This window comes from Acanthochromis polyacanthus, chromosome 8 (genome assembly GCF_021347895.1).
Source record: "Acanthochromis polyacanthus isolate Apoly-LR-REF ecotype Palm Island chromosome 8, KAUST_Apoly_ChrSc, whole genome shotgun sequence".
Lineage (NCBI taxonomy): Eukaryota > Metazoa > Chordata > Actinopteri > Pomacentridae > Acanthochromis > Acanthochromis polyacanthus.
Window position 1 is genome coordinate 13,974,519 of NC_067120.1, and position 16,988 is coordinate 13,991,506.

The window sequence follows — 16,988 nt, forward strand, 5'->3', positions numbered from 1 at the left end:
AACGCAGAGAACACAAAGATTTCACAATCAGCAGTTTACCACACAAAACAGACCGTGATTTCTGTCTGTGCCTCTTTTTTTTTCCAGATTAGAACCGGATTACTTGATGGAGCTTTTCAATCTTGTTCCGTCAAACTTTACTAGGCCAACCCCCAAAGATAATTAGCAGGAAAAAAAGAGGTAAAATTCCACAACGGGCCCCGAAACTTCACATTTCTGGGCAATTTACACCACCGTTCAAAAGTTTCATGTTTTCCATGAAAACTCACACTTTTATTCATGTGCTAACATAACTGCACAAACGTTTTCTAACCATCAATGAGCCTTTCATCACATTACAGCTTTAGAACACAGGAGTGATGGTTGCTGGAAATGTTCCTCTGTACCTCTATGTAGATATTCTATTAAAAATGAGCCTTTTCCAGCTAGAATAGTCATTGACCACATTAACAATGTCTAGACTGTATTTCTGATTAATTTCATGTTATCTTCATTGAAAAAAAAAAGAAGCTTTTCTTTCAAAAAAAAAAGGACATTTTTAAATGACCCTAAACTTTTGAAGGGTAGTGTCGGTGTAAGAAAAAGATAATTAATCAACTACTTCTCTGTTTTCTCAACTACTGAGCTAGATGTCTGCACCAGAGAGTACCAAATATGCATCTCAGTTTAATCTGTAATTGTAGTAGAAAAGTGACTGTTTTGGCCGTTACACATTACTGACTAACCTCTTTGAAATGAGCTACTTTCTGAAAATTAATTTTCAAACATGTTTAAGACAACAATAGATGAGTTATTCATTTAAGGTTTGCAAAAAGATTTATTAAACTAACTTCAAGCAATATATAAAAAAACATTTAATATCTATGCACAGCATATCTTATTACGTTTATATAAAATATTTTAAAATATAAAAACACAAACACACTGGAATGTGAAATCCTCCCGATGTCAGAGGCGGAAAGTGGGGCACAGTGATAGGAACTCTGAACCTTTATATTGGGAGCTGATGGGGAAGGTTTATGAGGTGTCATATCCACTCAACACCTCCTCAAACTGCACTTATCACAGATGTAGCACCAATGAACACGGATAAAAATACAGAAGGAACAGCAAGTACCAACTTAATTCAGGCTAGTAAACTTGTCAGGGCAAAGGTGGGTTGAATACAAAGTCCTAACGGAGCGCTGTAATTATTAAGTTCCTGCTCAGTGCAAAAGTTTTCCATACAGCGGCAGGTTTTCTAAAAGCCAATGCACCCTTGTTTTTACCAAATCAGATCTATGAAATCCAACGAGCATTTTCCTTCTACACTGGAATAAACTCTGCCATAGTTGGACATTTTAGGGAAATAAGCTTCTTCACTTCCTTTTGATGGATTCAATAAAAACATCAACACCCCTCTCATATCTGTTTAGTAATTATGAAGCTACAGCCAGCAGCTTAGTTTAGCACAAACGCTGTAGAGGGGGAGCTTATCTTTGCTCCTAATAGGCTTCTGGGAGGGAAACTACACCTAATAGTAACATGATCCCTCAGCACACATTTAGAGCTTTGACTGTGTGTAATCTTATTTAACAGGAAATACATGCATTTCCCTGTAATTTCTGACTGATTTGTAAACAAAAATGTCTAATATGCTTGAAAAACTGACAAAACTAGTTAAAAAAAGATCTCAGTTCTTATCATTTTCCTGCTGGTGATCTTCCTTTGGTCTCGTCTTAAATCTTTTTTGGGGGGGTTGATGGTGAAGTCCATCATAACTGCTTTCTCCTGCAGGTGATTTGTCATTTTTGCACGTTGGCTCTGTGCAAATTGAACAAGACACAACGTGTTCATTTGCGAGTTTAAATAATGCTGGAATGCAGAGTTTGTTACAGCTGGACGGGGCCTAATCTAACAAGGTGCTGACTGTAGCTTCAGACAACAAGCGCACACGAGAGTGGCATCAATCGTCCCCATCTTCTAATTTAACGCACCACAAGAAAGTAAATAACTGTAATTCCAAGTATGTTAAACTATTCCTGAACACTGCAAGCAACTATGACGGGACAGAGTTTATATTGAGTAAACATGAGACACTTTATTCAAGGCACTATGTGGTAATTTAACTGCTCCATGCTCGTCTCTGTACTTCACCTTCATACCTGCTCTTCCTTTGTCACTTCTGTTGGTAAAACGGGCTGTCAAAGCCGCTGTCCTGTCGGCACTGTCTCAACTCAGAGAACAGAGGTCTGGAACAAACTCCCTGCTGCTTCTCACATTCAGAGCCAGGAGTAGGCTCTCTGCGAGTGCTCATCTTAGCCTGGGCAAACGTCTCGGTGTGAGGTGTCTTCTTGGTGATCTCATTATAAACAGTCATGTCGGAAGCGTCCGGGGTGAGGCCACCAAACTCTCTCACAGATGCTGCAGACAGAGTAAAGGGCTTCACTGGTTCAACTTTCCTTCCTGAGTAGGACAACCTGGGGACGTGGAAGTCCGAGTCACTACTGGTCATGCTCCAGTCTGTCTGTTTCTCATCTCTGACCGGAGCCTCCTGGATGAGGAAAGGTTTGCTTTGTCGCTGCGACTCCAGCCGGCTCTCTGGTTTGCTGGATTCTCCTCCCTGTAGGTACAGCTCCCTCCTTTTACTCCTAACAGACACATTGACTAAATCGACACGGGAAGAAGCAGCTATCTGAGGAGCTGGTTTGTGAGAGTGGAGGTTTGTGTGAGCGGTTTGAGGCTTCATCCCTGCATCCACTGAGGCCTCCTCCTTTCCAGATGCACTCATGTCCCGGTGGCTCAAAAGTTTAGTTCTCACTGCAGCGGCTGGTTTGTGCTCTGAATCAGCAAAAGTATTTTCTCTGAGGGATCTCTCCTCTGGCCGGACGTCAAGCGGCTCGGTTAGGTTTGACGGGGTCTTACTGAAAGCTGCATTTTTCCCTGGAGGGCAGCCAGCGGTGGACAAAGCCGCTGAGCAACCTGCCAATGCAAAACACACATTAAAAATACCTTAATATTGAGAATAAAAACCATAGTCACCCAGGCAATTTCATGTTTTCCATGAATACTCACACCTTTATTCATGTGCTAACATAACTGCACAAATGTTTTCTAATCATCAATTAGCTAACACAATGTAGCATTAGAACACAGGAGTGATGGTTGCTGGAAATGTTCCTCTGTACCCCTATGGAGATATTCCATTAAAAATCAGCCATTTCCAGCTAGAATAGTCATTTACCACATTAGTAATGTCTAGACTGGATTTTTGATTAATTTAATGTTATATTCATTGATAAAAAAGCTTTTCTTTCAAAAATAAGGACATTTCTAAGTGATCCCAAACTTTTGATTGGTAGTGTAGGTATAAGAAAAAGATAATTAATCAACTACTTCTCACTACTGAGCTAGTTGTCTGCACTACATATTAGCAATTATGTACCTCTGTTTAATCTGTAATTGTTCATTTCATTTATTCTTTATTTCATTCATTTGTAAAATAAAAAACGTTTTATGTGAATACAGTCTCCAAACTAGAATGAAAGGCAGCAGAAAGAAGACAAATAACTGTTTTGCCCAATAAACTTTACAGACTTTGCAATGAGTTACATTTTCAGATTAATTTTCAACATATTTAAGATGACAACAGATGAGTTACTCATTAAAGGTTCGCAATACGCTTTATTAAAATAACTTCAGCAATATAATTAAAAACTTTTAATATCTATGCACAGCAGTTCTGTACAATAACACTCACTTGGTAAGCTGTAGTTCTTCCCGGATTTACTTTTGATAGGTGTCTCCAGCACTTTAGCCATGGCCGCCAGCTTGCTTGCAGCATTCATTATTTTCTTTTCGGCACTGCAGAAGACAGGAAGATCAATACAATTAGCCTGAGGAGCAATGATGAAGCAAGCAAACAAGTTTAGGACAATTATGGCCTCTTGCCCTGCAGTCTTTCCTCCGTCTTCCAGCAACTCCTGCAGACAGGTCAGATAATAGCGGCGCATCTTTCTGGCAGTATCCTGCCTCTCCCTCTGCACCTCCATGCGGATCATCTCTGCTGCACGCTCCCGGCTCTCCTGAAGGTAACGCAGCATGTCTCCTGACAAAAAACAACGACAATGTGTTTGTTCCCCAGGTACACACAAGAGGAGGTGACTTGGTAAGGTCAGAAGAAAGAGTTAATGTAGACACAACTTGACATTTCAGCTCTAACACCAACCTCTGATCTTTTCCACAGTCATCAGATACTGCTGCTTCATCTCCTCCAGGCCATGCTGAAGATTTTGTTGATCAGAATTTCTGTAACAAAAGCAATCAACAATAAGGTTTGTAATTATATGTGCTATTTTTAGTCAATTAGCATTTTTAGTTTTCCTATTCTTTTGACTCTCAGTTTTCCTTATCTTGATTCAGTATGTAAATAAAGAGCAAACTCAGTCACAATCAAATAAATATTAATAGAAACATAGTAAGACTACCAATGCTGTTCTGTATCTTAATTAAGCAGTTAAGGGCTTAAGGCCTTGAAGGACTTCATTTATTACTGGTTTGTTAAGTATTATTACACATTTTTATTAAAAGCCCTGCTAGCAACGATGGAGGCAGACTGAAAAATTGTATAAAATGGAAAAAGCTTGTCATGTGGTTCAGTTCAATCAAATAAAAGGGAGTTTAGCATTTTCATTAGTTAATCAAGCAGATCTTTTAGACATAGCGGACACGCAGTAATGCAACAGTTACAACAATATTTCATTTCATTGTGCTTTAAAGAAATGGTAATAAAATACACAAACCCTGAGGATTCTTTGGTTTTCTTCACTTCGTCTAATTGCTGCAGATGTTCTTCCTTCACCCTTTTTAAGTTGCTTTCATGTTCATCTACAATAAACAGAGGTTTATCCCATTAGCACAGATACAATGTCAGCTGTCAAGAGAAAAATTTGACATGTAGAACATAAATATACCTTTGAGATGCTGCATGGCTGTTTTGTGCTCTCGAATGCTGTGTTGGAGCTGACGGCAGGCTTTCTCTAAATGTTTCTGGAGCTCCTGGTTCTTCTTCTGCAGCTTACTCACAGTCTCTGCACACTCTTTCCTACAACGCTGCTGATCCTTCCTCTGGGGCAAAGAGCCTGACAATAATAGACAATGATATGTTGTAAACTGGTGATTAGCAGAAAATTAATAGCGTATATCATATTGATATAAGTAGAATGTATTAACAGTGGCTTATTTAATGAAGAGACGAGTGCACTGCATACTTTGGATTTTGTTGAGTTCTCTCTCGTGCCGTTCCTGAGTTTCTTTTAACACAGAGTTCAGCCTCTCTTCACTTGTCTGTGGAAGCATAAATGAAACTTTAAAGGCAAAAACAATTCAACACTGTTTGACTGTGTCAGAAAAAAGGCAAACAAGTTAAAACAAATCATAACCAAGTGCTACATTTAACAGTACTTGTGTTATCAGAAAATGGGAGGCTGTGTGTACACTGACATTTGCAAGCTGCTAATTAGTTTTTATTATTACCATGTTTTAACCTCCAAGGTCGTCGTCAGTTTTTTGCATAATGAAGACTTGAAGTTGAAGCATTAAATTAACAAAAACTCAGTAGCTCGGAACAACCTCTCCTTTTCCTTTTGTTTCTTCACTCTTTTGCGCTGCACTCCCCTTCTCTGCTTTGTGAACCTTTGTCTCTCGTATCATGTTTTCCTTTTCCATCTCTAAGTTAATCAATGAACAGAGCTACATGAACCCTCCTAATCCTAAATAGACCATGTAACTCACTTTCTTCCACTCCTTCTTAGCCTGGGAAACTGCTCTGCTGATCATGTCTCTGCATGAAGTCTGGATGATTTGTGTTGTTGCAGCATCTGATGTCGCCCCGCTGGTCCTCCTGGTGTCTTCAGTGCCCTGCTGATCTGTTTTGGGATCTCTGAGAAGCTGAGTCTGGACCTCAGCCAGTCCAGTCTGAAGCTCTGCTAGTAACTCGTCTCTCATTTGCTGTCTCTGGATCAGATCCTTCTCCTCATGCTTGCGTCTCCACTCCTCCTCTCGAGCCCTCACAGTCTCATGAAGCTTGGCCTCCATCTGCAGCAGCATTTCCTTCTTCTGAAGGTCAGCATCCTCTCTGGTTTGCTGCAAAGTCTGCTCCAGCTTTTTGCTCTGCTCTTGCAGCTTGGTTTGGTACACCTGCTCACTGCGGACCTGGATGATGGAGATCTCCTGCTGCTTGTCTCTGTTCCAGGCTGCTCTGGCTCCGGCCAGCTCTGCTTTCAACAAGGCAGCTTGCTCTCTGGTCATTTGCTCCAGCTGGCTCTGGAGAGCTGCCAGCTCCTCTTGAAGCTCCTCCACCCTCTGAGCTCCAGAGCAGTGCTCCTCCAGCTGGTTCTTGTGCTTCTTGTGCCAATGCTCCTCGGCCTCCCTCAGGGCCTGGGACACCTGAAATGTTTGAATAAAGATACATGGTCAGAAAAGCGAGCCCAGCTGACAGAAGTGACACCTTTGTAATCACAAAAATAAAACCCTCTCATACCCGCTGTTGTGTTTGCTTTTCTTGTAGTTTTTCCCATTTTTGTTTCTCTGTTTGGAGAGAGGTTTGGTATTCAGGTAATGAAATCAGATCTTCAATCCAGCGATTATAGGCCCTGGTTACTGCACCTTCAACCTGAAGAAACACATATTTATGTTCACTACTAAGTTTGACCATTTCAAATAATGGTGCCATATATTCAAAGAATCATTATCGAGCTGTGAAAGAATGTGGAAAGAAAAAATATCAAAACATAATAGAGTGAATATAAATGGGCAGACAATAGATTTAGCAAGTGTAGAGGCTTTAGTACGAGACATATTTCTAACTGGTGCAGTCTTGTAGAGTGAAGCTCATTTGCTAAGTAGCATATGCAGTATAAAAAGCCCACTGACCTGCTTGGCCATGTCCTCCAGGTGCTTCTCTTGTAACTCTCTCTGGGTTTGTTTCCTGGCTTCCTCCACAGCTTTCCATCGGACTTTGTCAGCTTCCAGTTGCAGCTGCTCTTTCTGGGCACTGAGCCTGAAGTCCAGCTCCTCAGCAGTAATTGTAGGACTGCTGGCCTCAATCTCATTTGCCTGACAGATCGCCTCCGCAGTCTCTCTGTGTTTCTCTCTGCTGGCCTCCTCAAGCCTCTGGACCCATGTCTTCTCCATCTGAAAGTAGAGAAAAAAAGACCAGTTGAGCATGACCTCACTGTTAGTAAGATAAGTGAGCTGGACAGTCTTTCCCAGAGGTTGTACCTTTTGCAGTTCTTCCTTCCACATAGCCTCGCTTGAGGCTACATGACATTTCACTTGCTCCTGGATCTCAGCCTCCTTCTCTTTGGACCAGAGAGCTTTGAGCTGCTTTATGGAGGCCTGATGCTGAGCCTCAAGTTCAGTTCGAAGCTTTTCCACAGCTGTACCACTCTCCTCTCTGATCTCAGCCTCCTCCTTCTCTGTGTTGCGAATCCTTTCTTCAAGCAAGTCCTTCTCCTTGCAGACAGATATGTAACATTCTTGAACAGCCAACACCTTGTCATTGGCTTCAGACAGCTGGGATCTGTGAAGGTAGTAAAGGGAGTTTGTATGACCTGTAAAGGCTTCCAGATGACTAACATTTTCCACATTAAGTGCAGAAGACTCACTGTAAGTGTTGAAGCTGCTGCTGGTGCTGTGCAGTCAGCTGTTCAACCTGACCATCGTGTTCCAACATGAGCTCTGTTCTGACCCGGTTCACCACGTCATCCCTATACTGCTGATTAATCCTCTCAGATCTAAAAAAAAAAACAAATACAACAAATATACACACAAATGCATAAATATACCAACAACTCTGAATAAGGTAGGCAAAAAGGCTACATGTCATCTATATCTCCTCTCAGTATCCTACCTCTCTGCAGTTTCCTGTTTTTCTTGGTCCATGTCCTGGATCATCTCCCTCATTTTGGTGCACAGCTCAGAATTAGCAGACTTCAGCTTTTCCTCCTTCTGTTGCAGCTCCTGGTTTCTCTTTTCTAGCAACTAGAGTTGAAACAGAACAACAATTGTTCATGATTTACTGGAAATAAAAAACTAAGAACATATTTAAATCTGAATATAAACTACAACCTACCTCCAGTTGTTCCTGCAAGTGTTGTTTGTCCTTCTGTAATCTCATCAACTCTTTGTGAGAGTCTCCAGTTATGTCCAAATGTGTCATCTGGCTGGTTTCTCTGGCCTGGAGATGTGAAGTAAAAATACAATTTTAAGCTCGTGATCTGCATCACAACCATTTAAGCGCCATTTTTATCTAATTTTTAGATCTTTATTGTTTTTTATGTTTTAACATAGATGCCTTATGCCAGCATATTTGTACAGCGGGGCTTTTAATCTATTCAGATTCAGATTTATTCTCTCAATTGAACAATTTGATGATTTTTCCTTTTTTGTTTCTATCATCAAGAAACCAAATTAGTAATTTCAACTTAAACCTGAATAACAGCTATCAGGGCGAGTCCTCACCGAAATGCTGAGCTTGGCTTCGTCTAACTCAGTCTGTAGCTCGTTTGCTCGACACTGACAGCGCTGGAGCTCCTCCTGCAGCTGACTGATCTTCTGTCGCTTCCCCTTTAAACCACCCAGGCAGCGCTGCATCTCAACACGCAGCAGCCTTAACGCCTCATCCTTTGGCAGCTTGGCGTCTGACAGGTGAGCCAGAGCAGTGCTGAGAAATGAAGGGGAAAAACGTAATTCCAACGGTTACAAATGGAGCTAGATGACAAAGTTTGACAGTGTGTGCTAGCACTAATGGTGAAAAATCAAGGATGCAGATTCAGAGACATGTAACTGATCACAATGACTGCTCTATAGTTATAGTGTACCTGTGAAGTGTGCCATTTTTCCTGTTTGTTTTCTTCAATCCTAGATCCACACAGGATTCAGACAGCTGGTTCTCCCAGTCACTGCTAAGCTCTAATGTGATAACACCATGTTTCACAGCGGATTCATACAGTGTTATCTGCTCCTTCAGATCAGCCATATCTTCCTTTGGGATAAAAATAAAAAGATTTAAAGTTTAAGTTCCTACATTTAAGCAGTCTCTTCTTCAGCAATAACATTTTGAGAGTATTTCTGTTCTGGGGCAGAAAAATCTGAGTGCAAACCTGTAAAACCTTGTTCATGTTTTCACTCAGTGCCTTCGCGGACTGAGCCTGTTGTAGTTTGATCTGCATTTGACTCATCTCTTGCACTGAATCTGAAGAAAATAAGCACAAGAGATGAAAGTAAATTAGATGTAAGAATATTTGCCTTCAGGTGCAAATAGGTTGCTTAATAGTTTTCTGTGATTTCCAAAAATGTAGTCTCAGTGCAAGTGCAGACAACTTTGCTCACTTGTCTGCAGCAGCTTGGCACACTGCTGCTGACTCTCCTCCAGACGCTGAGTGAGGGCGTTGACAACTCTGGCTCTCTCCAGTTGCTCTTCTTCTCTTTGGCGCTCCAACTGTCTCACATGCTCTCGTAACCTCTGACCAACATCAATCTAGAAGTAGCAACAACAGCAGAAACAATATAGGTGATGACGATGTCTGCAGCCGACTGACACATACTATTATCGCTACACTTGCCACATTTCAAAAGCATTAGGTGCTGCAGCTTGCGACAATAAAACTGCAGACCTGTTCATTCAAAGCCTGGGAGGTAGAATCTAGCTTCTGCTGTAAGGCCAACAGTGCAGCCTCATGCTGCTCCTTGATGATGACAAGGTCTCTGTCGTGCTGCTCTCGTGCTCTGGACAGGGTGTCAGAGCGACAGAGCTCCAACATCTGCTGCTTCATGCTGTCCACTGCAGCATCTGCCACTCTCTGTTTCTTCATGTTCTGCAAACAAACAAAAACTACTGTATACTCTAAAAAACATAAACATTCCTATCCAAAGGTGCCAATGAAGGTAAACGGCAAACATGAAGCAACAGAAACAGCATTGCTTTGCATACATTTGTCTGCATGTTTTTCATGTCAGATTTTTAACTTTGTAAAACTACCACTGCTTTCGAATGAAATAAATACATAATGCTACAAAAACAAAAAACACTTTTTTAATAAGTTTGTTTGTTAATTATAGATTATGTCATGTATTGCAGACGGGTTTGTGTTTAGCTTTAAATAATTTAGAAGACAGAAAGCACTGAAGTGTGTCAGCACAGGACTCACCTCTTGGTCTCGCTCATTGAGAATCTGTACTTGCTCCTCCATTGTCCTCAGCTTGTTTTGCATTTGAACTTCTCTCTCCTTGGCCTCTTCAATCAATCGACTTGATTCCTTTAGACTTACAGCTAGGCCATCCTTTTCATCTATTGATCATTTAAAAAAAAAAAAAACATTATATTTCCACAAGCAGCACATCCAGAAAGGAAACAAGCCAGGGCAGGACTTTCTGTTTCCATAAATAGCACAAACACTCTTGACAGACACAAGAGGGCAGACATGTAACTGAGTGAAAACCATCCTATTTTATTCATTGGCTTTAAATGGTGTATTTGCCTAAACAAAAAAGTATACCCACAAATATATAAGATATCTAGAAAGCATTAGTACAAAACAAAGATCAGACAAAGTGAAACACTACTCTCAAAGACTCTCCTTCTCCCCCTTAAAGGCTTTGAGTCAGGTGCTAATTTCAGATTCAAGGGACTTATTTAATTTCCACAATTTCAATTTCATGTTTCAATATATGCAAAAAATGCAACAACATTACATTTTAATCCTTAAGCTATGACAAAAGGAGTATTATATTAATCTACAAAGGTTTATGCACAGGAAGACAATGACACACCTAATTTTAAAAGTAAAACGTGTGTGAAACATACCTTTCACAATTGCAAACTGATGTTCAAGATATCTCAAATTACGCCGAGAATCCTCCAGTTTTCGCTCCAAGTCTTCAATTTGTCTCTGTTGAGCTTTGTTCAGAATCTGCAGCTGGGCGAGCTGCTCCCTGTCAGCATTTTCTGAAACCCAGATTTGTCTTTATTCAACACACCATCATCATCACTTCCCCCTTATTTAAACAGTGTGAGGATATTTTTAATTTTTAGCAGCATCACTTGAACAGGTGTAGTTTATACAATAGCACTTTTGGATAGCACCTGCTGGTAATATGATGTAATCCTTAGATACCTACATGTCTTTACATTCTGGATGGACAGGAGAATCCACAATGGCTGATTAGATGTCTTTATGACAGAAATATATTATAAATCGATAAAAAAATAAAATAAAATACTTTGGCTAATACTACACTTATGAAATAAAACACTTGATAACATAATGTTTCCCATCAAATTACCGCACAAGAGTTCAAGTTATTTATCTCAGTAGGAAACTAAAAATTTAATAATCTGAAAAAATACTATAAACACGGGTATGGTTAATGATATCTGGAATTTACACCACACAATATTAGACTCATCCCATCTTGTCAACCTTATCCAGTCAAGACACTGTATTTTTGGAGATACCACTGAAAATGAAGAGTTGAGCCCTCAGTGTATTGCTCAGCCACACTTTGACTGCAGCTGTTGTAAACAATAAAACTACATTTTAAAATCAGATTTTACTCTGCCAGTTCAGAGATTTCCTAGATTAACGATGCAGGTAACATTATCATTTTTGGAGCGTCATAATATTGTGACGGGTATGTCACTGTACTCCTGTACTATTAATCCATCAGCTAAATCAGTACTGTAAGACTCACGTTGTGTTGAGTCAAGGAATTCTCTTTGCAGGTGGTCAAATTGCCTTTCTTGCTGAGCGGCCTGTGCGTTAAACATCTTTGGCTGATGAGCAGGATGATGAGGATTGTAGCTGGCCTTGTACTGATTTACTGCTCTGTCATCTGCTCCTGACTTTAAAGTCTGAAGATCAAAACACAAAACACAGAATATTTGAAAGCACTAAACAATTCAACTACTGTATCTTTCTCTGACACACAATAAAACACAATACACACAATCCAGACTGCCAAATAACAAATAAAAATGGAAATACACATTTAAGAAAAAGGCATATATCATTAACTGCAAGTAAAAGGACTTAGTCTGGTTCATTTAGAATTGAAATATATAAATGATAAAATGTGGAGAATTGGATTTTCAAGGGTTAGAGGTTCACTTATATCTTCATTTTTCTTTATTCAAATTGCTATGGCCATAATAACTTAAAGTAGTTGTGCTAGACATTGTGCTTATTTAGAGAATGTCTTTAAAGGGCAAGAATAGCCATCACTAGAACAGACTATCAAATAATGTAAAATTTCTAATCTTGAAACAATCCCTTGGACCCTGGAGTTATTTGGTAGTTTGTGATGATGAAATAATCCACTCACTTGAAAATGGCTTTGCTGGTCCATGTATCCTCCTTCTCCATTGTATTCCACATGGTTGTTGGTGTTTTGAGGGTATGATTTAGATTCAAATTCAGCAGAAAAATCACAAGTCTCTGTAGATTTTTCTGTGCCCATGCTTGTGCACGTATAATCTCCTTGTGCAAACTGATGATCCTGGTTCCAGATGTGAGGCAGATGTTCCCTCGGAGGTTGAATTTGATGTCCATTCATGTGAACAGCTCCATCCTCATAAGCGTACTCATTGTGAGAGCCTTGATCATAGTTCTTCACACAGACGTTAAGAATAAGAATATTTTTCTTTTTCTTTAAGAACCACATAAAGAGAAATGTGCATTATCAACACAAACAAACACTCTACCTGTGCATGAGAGGTGGGCCCTGGATGATCAGACCATTGCTGAGTCCACTTGGCCTGTGGGCTGTATAAAGAAGACAAAAATGTATGACTGTTACATTGCAGTCAACGCAAATTTGCTTGTCTCAAAAACAGTTCTCCAAAACTGAGATTACTGCTGGGATTAGACTGAGTCAACAGCGTGTGGTACCTGTTGCCAGTGTTTTTATTGCTACAGGTAGAGCACTCCAACTCGGGGGAGGAGGAGTCTCTGCTGTCCTCCAGCATGTCATCAGGCAGGTCTGTGAGCAGTTTGTGCAGCTGCAGAGAAATAGCACATGGAAATGAGTCATCAACGTTGCTGCGCAACCGAGTTATAAAGTAACACAGACGGGGAGAAAAAAAACACAGAGGCAATAAATGACAGCCTGTTAGGGGGTATATCTGTAGAAGTCTGCTAAAAAGTAATCCAAAAAAAATAAATTTTAAGAAAAGCTGCTACATTAAAATTAATCACACAATACTTATAACAGGTTAAACCAAACAAATTGTTTTGAGTAGAATATAGGTCAGTTTAGCTGATAAAAACATTTTCATTTTGTTATTTTTAAAAGTTAATATATGCAAGTGTAACTGACTAATCATGTCAGTAATTTTTGAAGAAACAATTCCAAACATTCCCTGGAGAAGAATTCTCAGATGTAAGGATCTTATTCATTTACATTTATCACAAATCACCGCAGTTTAAAATATAGTTCTATTTGACACTGGCAAACAGCAAGGTCTAGTTAAAACATGTTAGCTCTTAATGCCACAAAAACAACAAATTCTCCTCTATGTCAGTAACAGACTGACCAGGCTTGCTTTGCAACCAGCCATGTGTGATAAAACAAGCAAAGCCAGCTGGACTTACTTCCCACAAGGACCGCTGAATATTCCTCAGATCGTCCACTGTGTCCACAACCAAAGGACCCATATTATCCCACTGACACATTAAGAAAGACTGAAGACACTCTTCTGCTTCAGCTGCGAAGCCACAAGATAACCTCCTAGTCTATTCTATCTGCAGAGAAGACCTTCTGAATGAAACATCCAAAATGTGCGTGGCATGTTGTCGGCTCCCTGTGGTATTGCTGTATTTTGCTCCCAAAGAACTCCATTGTTTAAACAAAACATATAGCAAGGTTAACTGGAGCAGAAACATTCCAGTTATTGGAGGCAAACATTCTCCATGTGAGCAGCTTGTGTATAATAAGTAGGCTACGCCAAAGGAAAAAAAATTAATTAGAGATCCTATTCTGTTAAGTTTTGAAGCCTATCTGTTCCTTCATCCTCACTCTGCACAAGTGAGGTGAAACACAGAAGCAAAGCAGCCTACAGAGAGAAAGGAGGGAAGCCACAGGGCAGAACGAGTTTCAGTGTGACACACCTGGAAGGACTCATTTTCCTTTAACCAATAATAGCTCAGGCTTGTGGAGGAACAGATTGTAGGTGTGAGCAATAACACAACATGCATGTGTAGCTGTGAAGCTGGCAGTGATTGTGAAATTCAAACAATGTGCACGTCACAGCTTCAACAACACCACAATCTCCAAACACGAAAAAAAACCCATGACAAATTTTAAGTCCTTAAAATGAGCAGCACAGTTTAATTTTAAATCTGGTCATGGTCCGGCTGGGCTACATGTCAGAACTTTTAACTCCCTTTTTCTACACCCAGACCCCTAAGATAAGAGAATCAGCTGCTGTTTAAAGTCCGAGAATCCAGGTGTACTGTAAAACCATATTTTCACTGTTATAGCCTGAATGCTCTTGAACAAGCTCTCCTTTACAGTCAGAACAGATCAGTCAGTGCCTCAGTTTAAAAAGCTTTTAGAAACCCACTGGTACAAACACGCACTTGCTTATCACTTTACTATGCCTTTAGCCATATTTTATGTGTGTGTGTGCGCATATAAAAAAAATGACATACACAGCCAGAGTGATGGTGATATAAATTGTGACTAGTAATGCCTTTGGAGGTGCACAGACCACATATTTTATTTATCTCTGTAGTTTTAGCATGTTCTGAACATATTCTTGTGGTATGTGTTGAAAAGAGGATGTTCAGCAACACATACAGTCAAGAGACAAACCTCATTTAACAACATAACAATGGCACACAACAGGCAAACAACTGAAAACTAATGTAACTGCAACACAAATGTTCTCCCAACAGTTTTTTTGGGATAACATCTGAATAACATTCGTAGCTGTATGTGTTGCACCTCTTGCTCTCTTGCGTAGTCCTCTTGGTCGTATTCCTCTTCATCATGCTGGGTTTGAAGAGCAGCACTGTCAAAGTCAATAGACATGATGCACAGCCTGCTGGTGTAGACAGAGCTAGGGGAAAGAGGTACAGCAAATTTAATGGGGTGCTGTCACAAAAAGGCAACAGATGCTATGATTAATGTTAAACGTTAGCTCACAGTCGCTAAACACACAAGTTAGCTAAAACAGTCGGTCACCAGCGCATTGATATCATCCAGTAAAACATACTTACTGCTTACCTACTGGCAAAATATGACAGAAGTGACCTTCGCTGAGCCGTTTATTCCTTTATTTGAGTAATGGTGGTGCGTATTAGCTTTCATTGCTAGCCACGTTGCCATTTATATTACAGAGCAGGGACACCAGCTAGCTAGTGTTGACCCCGGCCACGTTCAAAAAGAGGTGCTCGTCATGCTTTAAAAACCTGTGCCGAATACATCCGAACAGAAAGCTCGTCTGCTAACAAAGAGCTTAACGCAAGTGTACATTTTACTTGTGGTGAACTTCGTAAAGCTCTAAGCTAACTGTTGCTAACCGGCTGAACGTCCTCTTTAAGCAGACTCGCCCACTTTGAAAAGTCGCGCGTACTTGCAGCGCGAAACCACTGTGGATATTTGTGGAAGAAAACTTTCACAAACTGACCGTAAACAGAGACAAGTATCAACACAACCGACAACATGTCACTAACACACACCTGGCAGATAAAAATACAGTCTCCGTAACGAAACATACATGCTAGAAGCTATTTCATTACCGTTGTTTTTTACAAACCCCGGAACTAAGAAGTTAGCTAAACACGTCTCTATAGTAACAGCGTACAGAGAATTGTGGGTATTGTAGTTGTGTTTACTGGAAATAATCCTGAGCAGATTCTCAAGTCTAAAAGAAAATTATTAGCGATGTGAACAGCAGATGAAGAAGTACTCAGATCCTTTACCTAATTCCAAGAAAAGCAGTGTAAAATGACTCCACTACAATTAAAAGTCCTGCATAAAGACCATATTTAAATAAAAATATTAGCAGCAATTTTTTGTTGAATTATTAATGCACTGATTTAGTTCCACTTGTTGATATTATATATAATTGGAGTATAAACAGTAAAGCATCAGTGTGTAGACAACATGTTGTAGTTACTACAGGGGAAGCTGGTTTGAACTACTTTGTATACAGCTTTATGTACAGTACATTAAATAAATCTGTGTGGGGTTGTCAGATGATTATTGAGACAGTTAATAAGAAAAAATAAGTTCAGATCACCAATCCATTGAATTGTTTTCCCCCCTCTATTCTTTCATAAGGGGAGGTAATAAATAATGTATAAATTTACTGAAATGAAACCACATGAAAAGTATAGGATGTAAAATCACTATTTCTTGGAGCTGTTAAAAGCTAATTGACATCTGATCAGTAACCTGACTACACATTGCTTTTGTAAGAAGTTTTGACCACGGGATTTACAGAAATACATATTAAATTCCCAAGTTTGACTATGTCATTTTTTAAAAAGTGAAATTCTGTGTGTTTCTCATACAAAAAATAGAAACAGGCCACAAACAAAGATTACTGGATAAAACAGACTCTAAAAGCAATTAGAGAAGCAGCATGTGGGCATCTAGTGAGACGGTCAGAGAGATATCTAATACACCATTTTTGGTTTTCTCGTGAAACTCAGGGACACTGATGCAGTAGTTATCACATTTGTCTAAGATACAACACATTGGTGATTTATAAATGAGAAATTCTGAGGTGTCTGAAAATATATAATCTTATGTCTCCATCTTGTGGTGGCAACGTTCTGTAGTAAAGCACAAACAGTACCTTTCAGTGGTATTATAACACAGTAAACTATGTCATTTATCTGTTTTAACATATTTTCACATGACTGCTGTTGTGTTGTAAACAAACATGCAAATAGTTTTGTCCATAACCCAAAACCATTTAGTTGGGTAAAGAAAAGAGA

General features: G+C 39.7%; 1 protein-coding gene across 2 annotated transcripts; it reads right to left on the minus strand.

Moving 5' to 3' along the window:
• Window positions 1-797: 797 nt before the first annotated feature.
• On the minus strand, window positions 798-15,799 carry cep152 (centrosomal protein 152). Of its 2 annotated transcripts, none has more exons than XM_051952521.1 (27): window positions 15,723-15,799; window positions 14,986-15,100; window positions 12,930-13,039; window positions 12,743-12,803; window positions 12,364-12,648; window positions 11,734-11,893; window positions 10,847-10,987; window positions 10,191-10,330; window positions 9,657-9,857; window positions 9,373-9,520; window positions 9,144-9,235; window positions 8,862-9,025; window positions 8,503-8,704; window positions 8,114-8,218; window positions 7,892-8,022; window positions 7,647-7,775; window positions 7,261-7,561; window positions 6,913-7,173; window positions 6,521-6,652; window positions 5,773-6,426; window positions 5,250-5,325; window positions 4,953-5,120; window positions 4,782-4,866; window positions 4,208-4,287; window positions 3,931-4,087; window positions 3,740-3,843; window positions 798-2,961 (listed from the first exon to the last, which is right to left on the minus strand). In XM_051952521.1, exons 2-27 carry the CDS (start codon window positions 15,070-15,072, stop codon window positions 2,159-2,161), a joined length of 4,977 nt encoding a protein of 1,658 aa, XP_051808481.1. In that variant the 5' UTR covers window positions 15,073-15,100; window positions 15,723-15,799; the 3' UTR covers window positions 798-2,158. The 2 variants fall into 2 exon arrangements, with proteins under 2 accessions (XP_051808481.1, XP_022048596.2); XM_022192904.2 differs by lacking the exon at window positions 15,723-15,799 and adding an exon at window positions 15,268-15,715.
• Window positions 15,800-16,988: the final 1,189 nt, after the last annotated feature.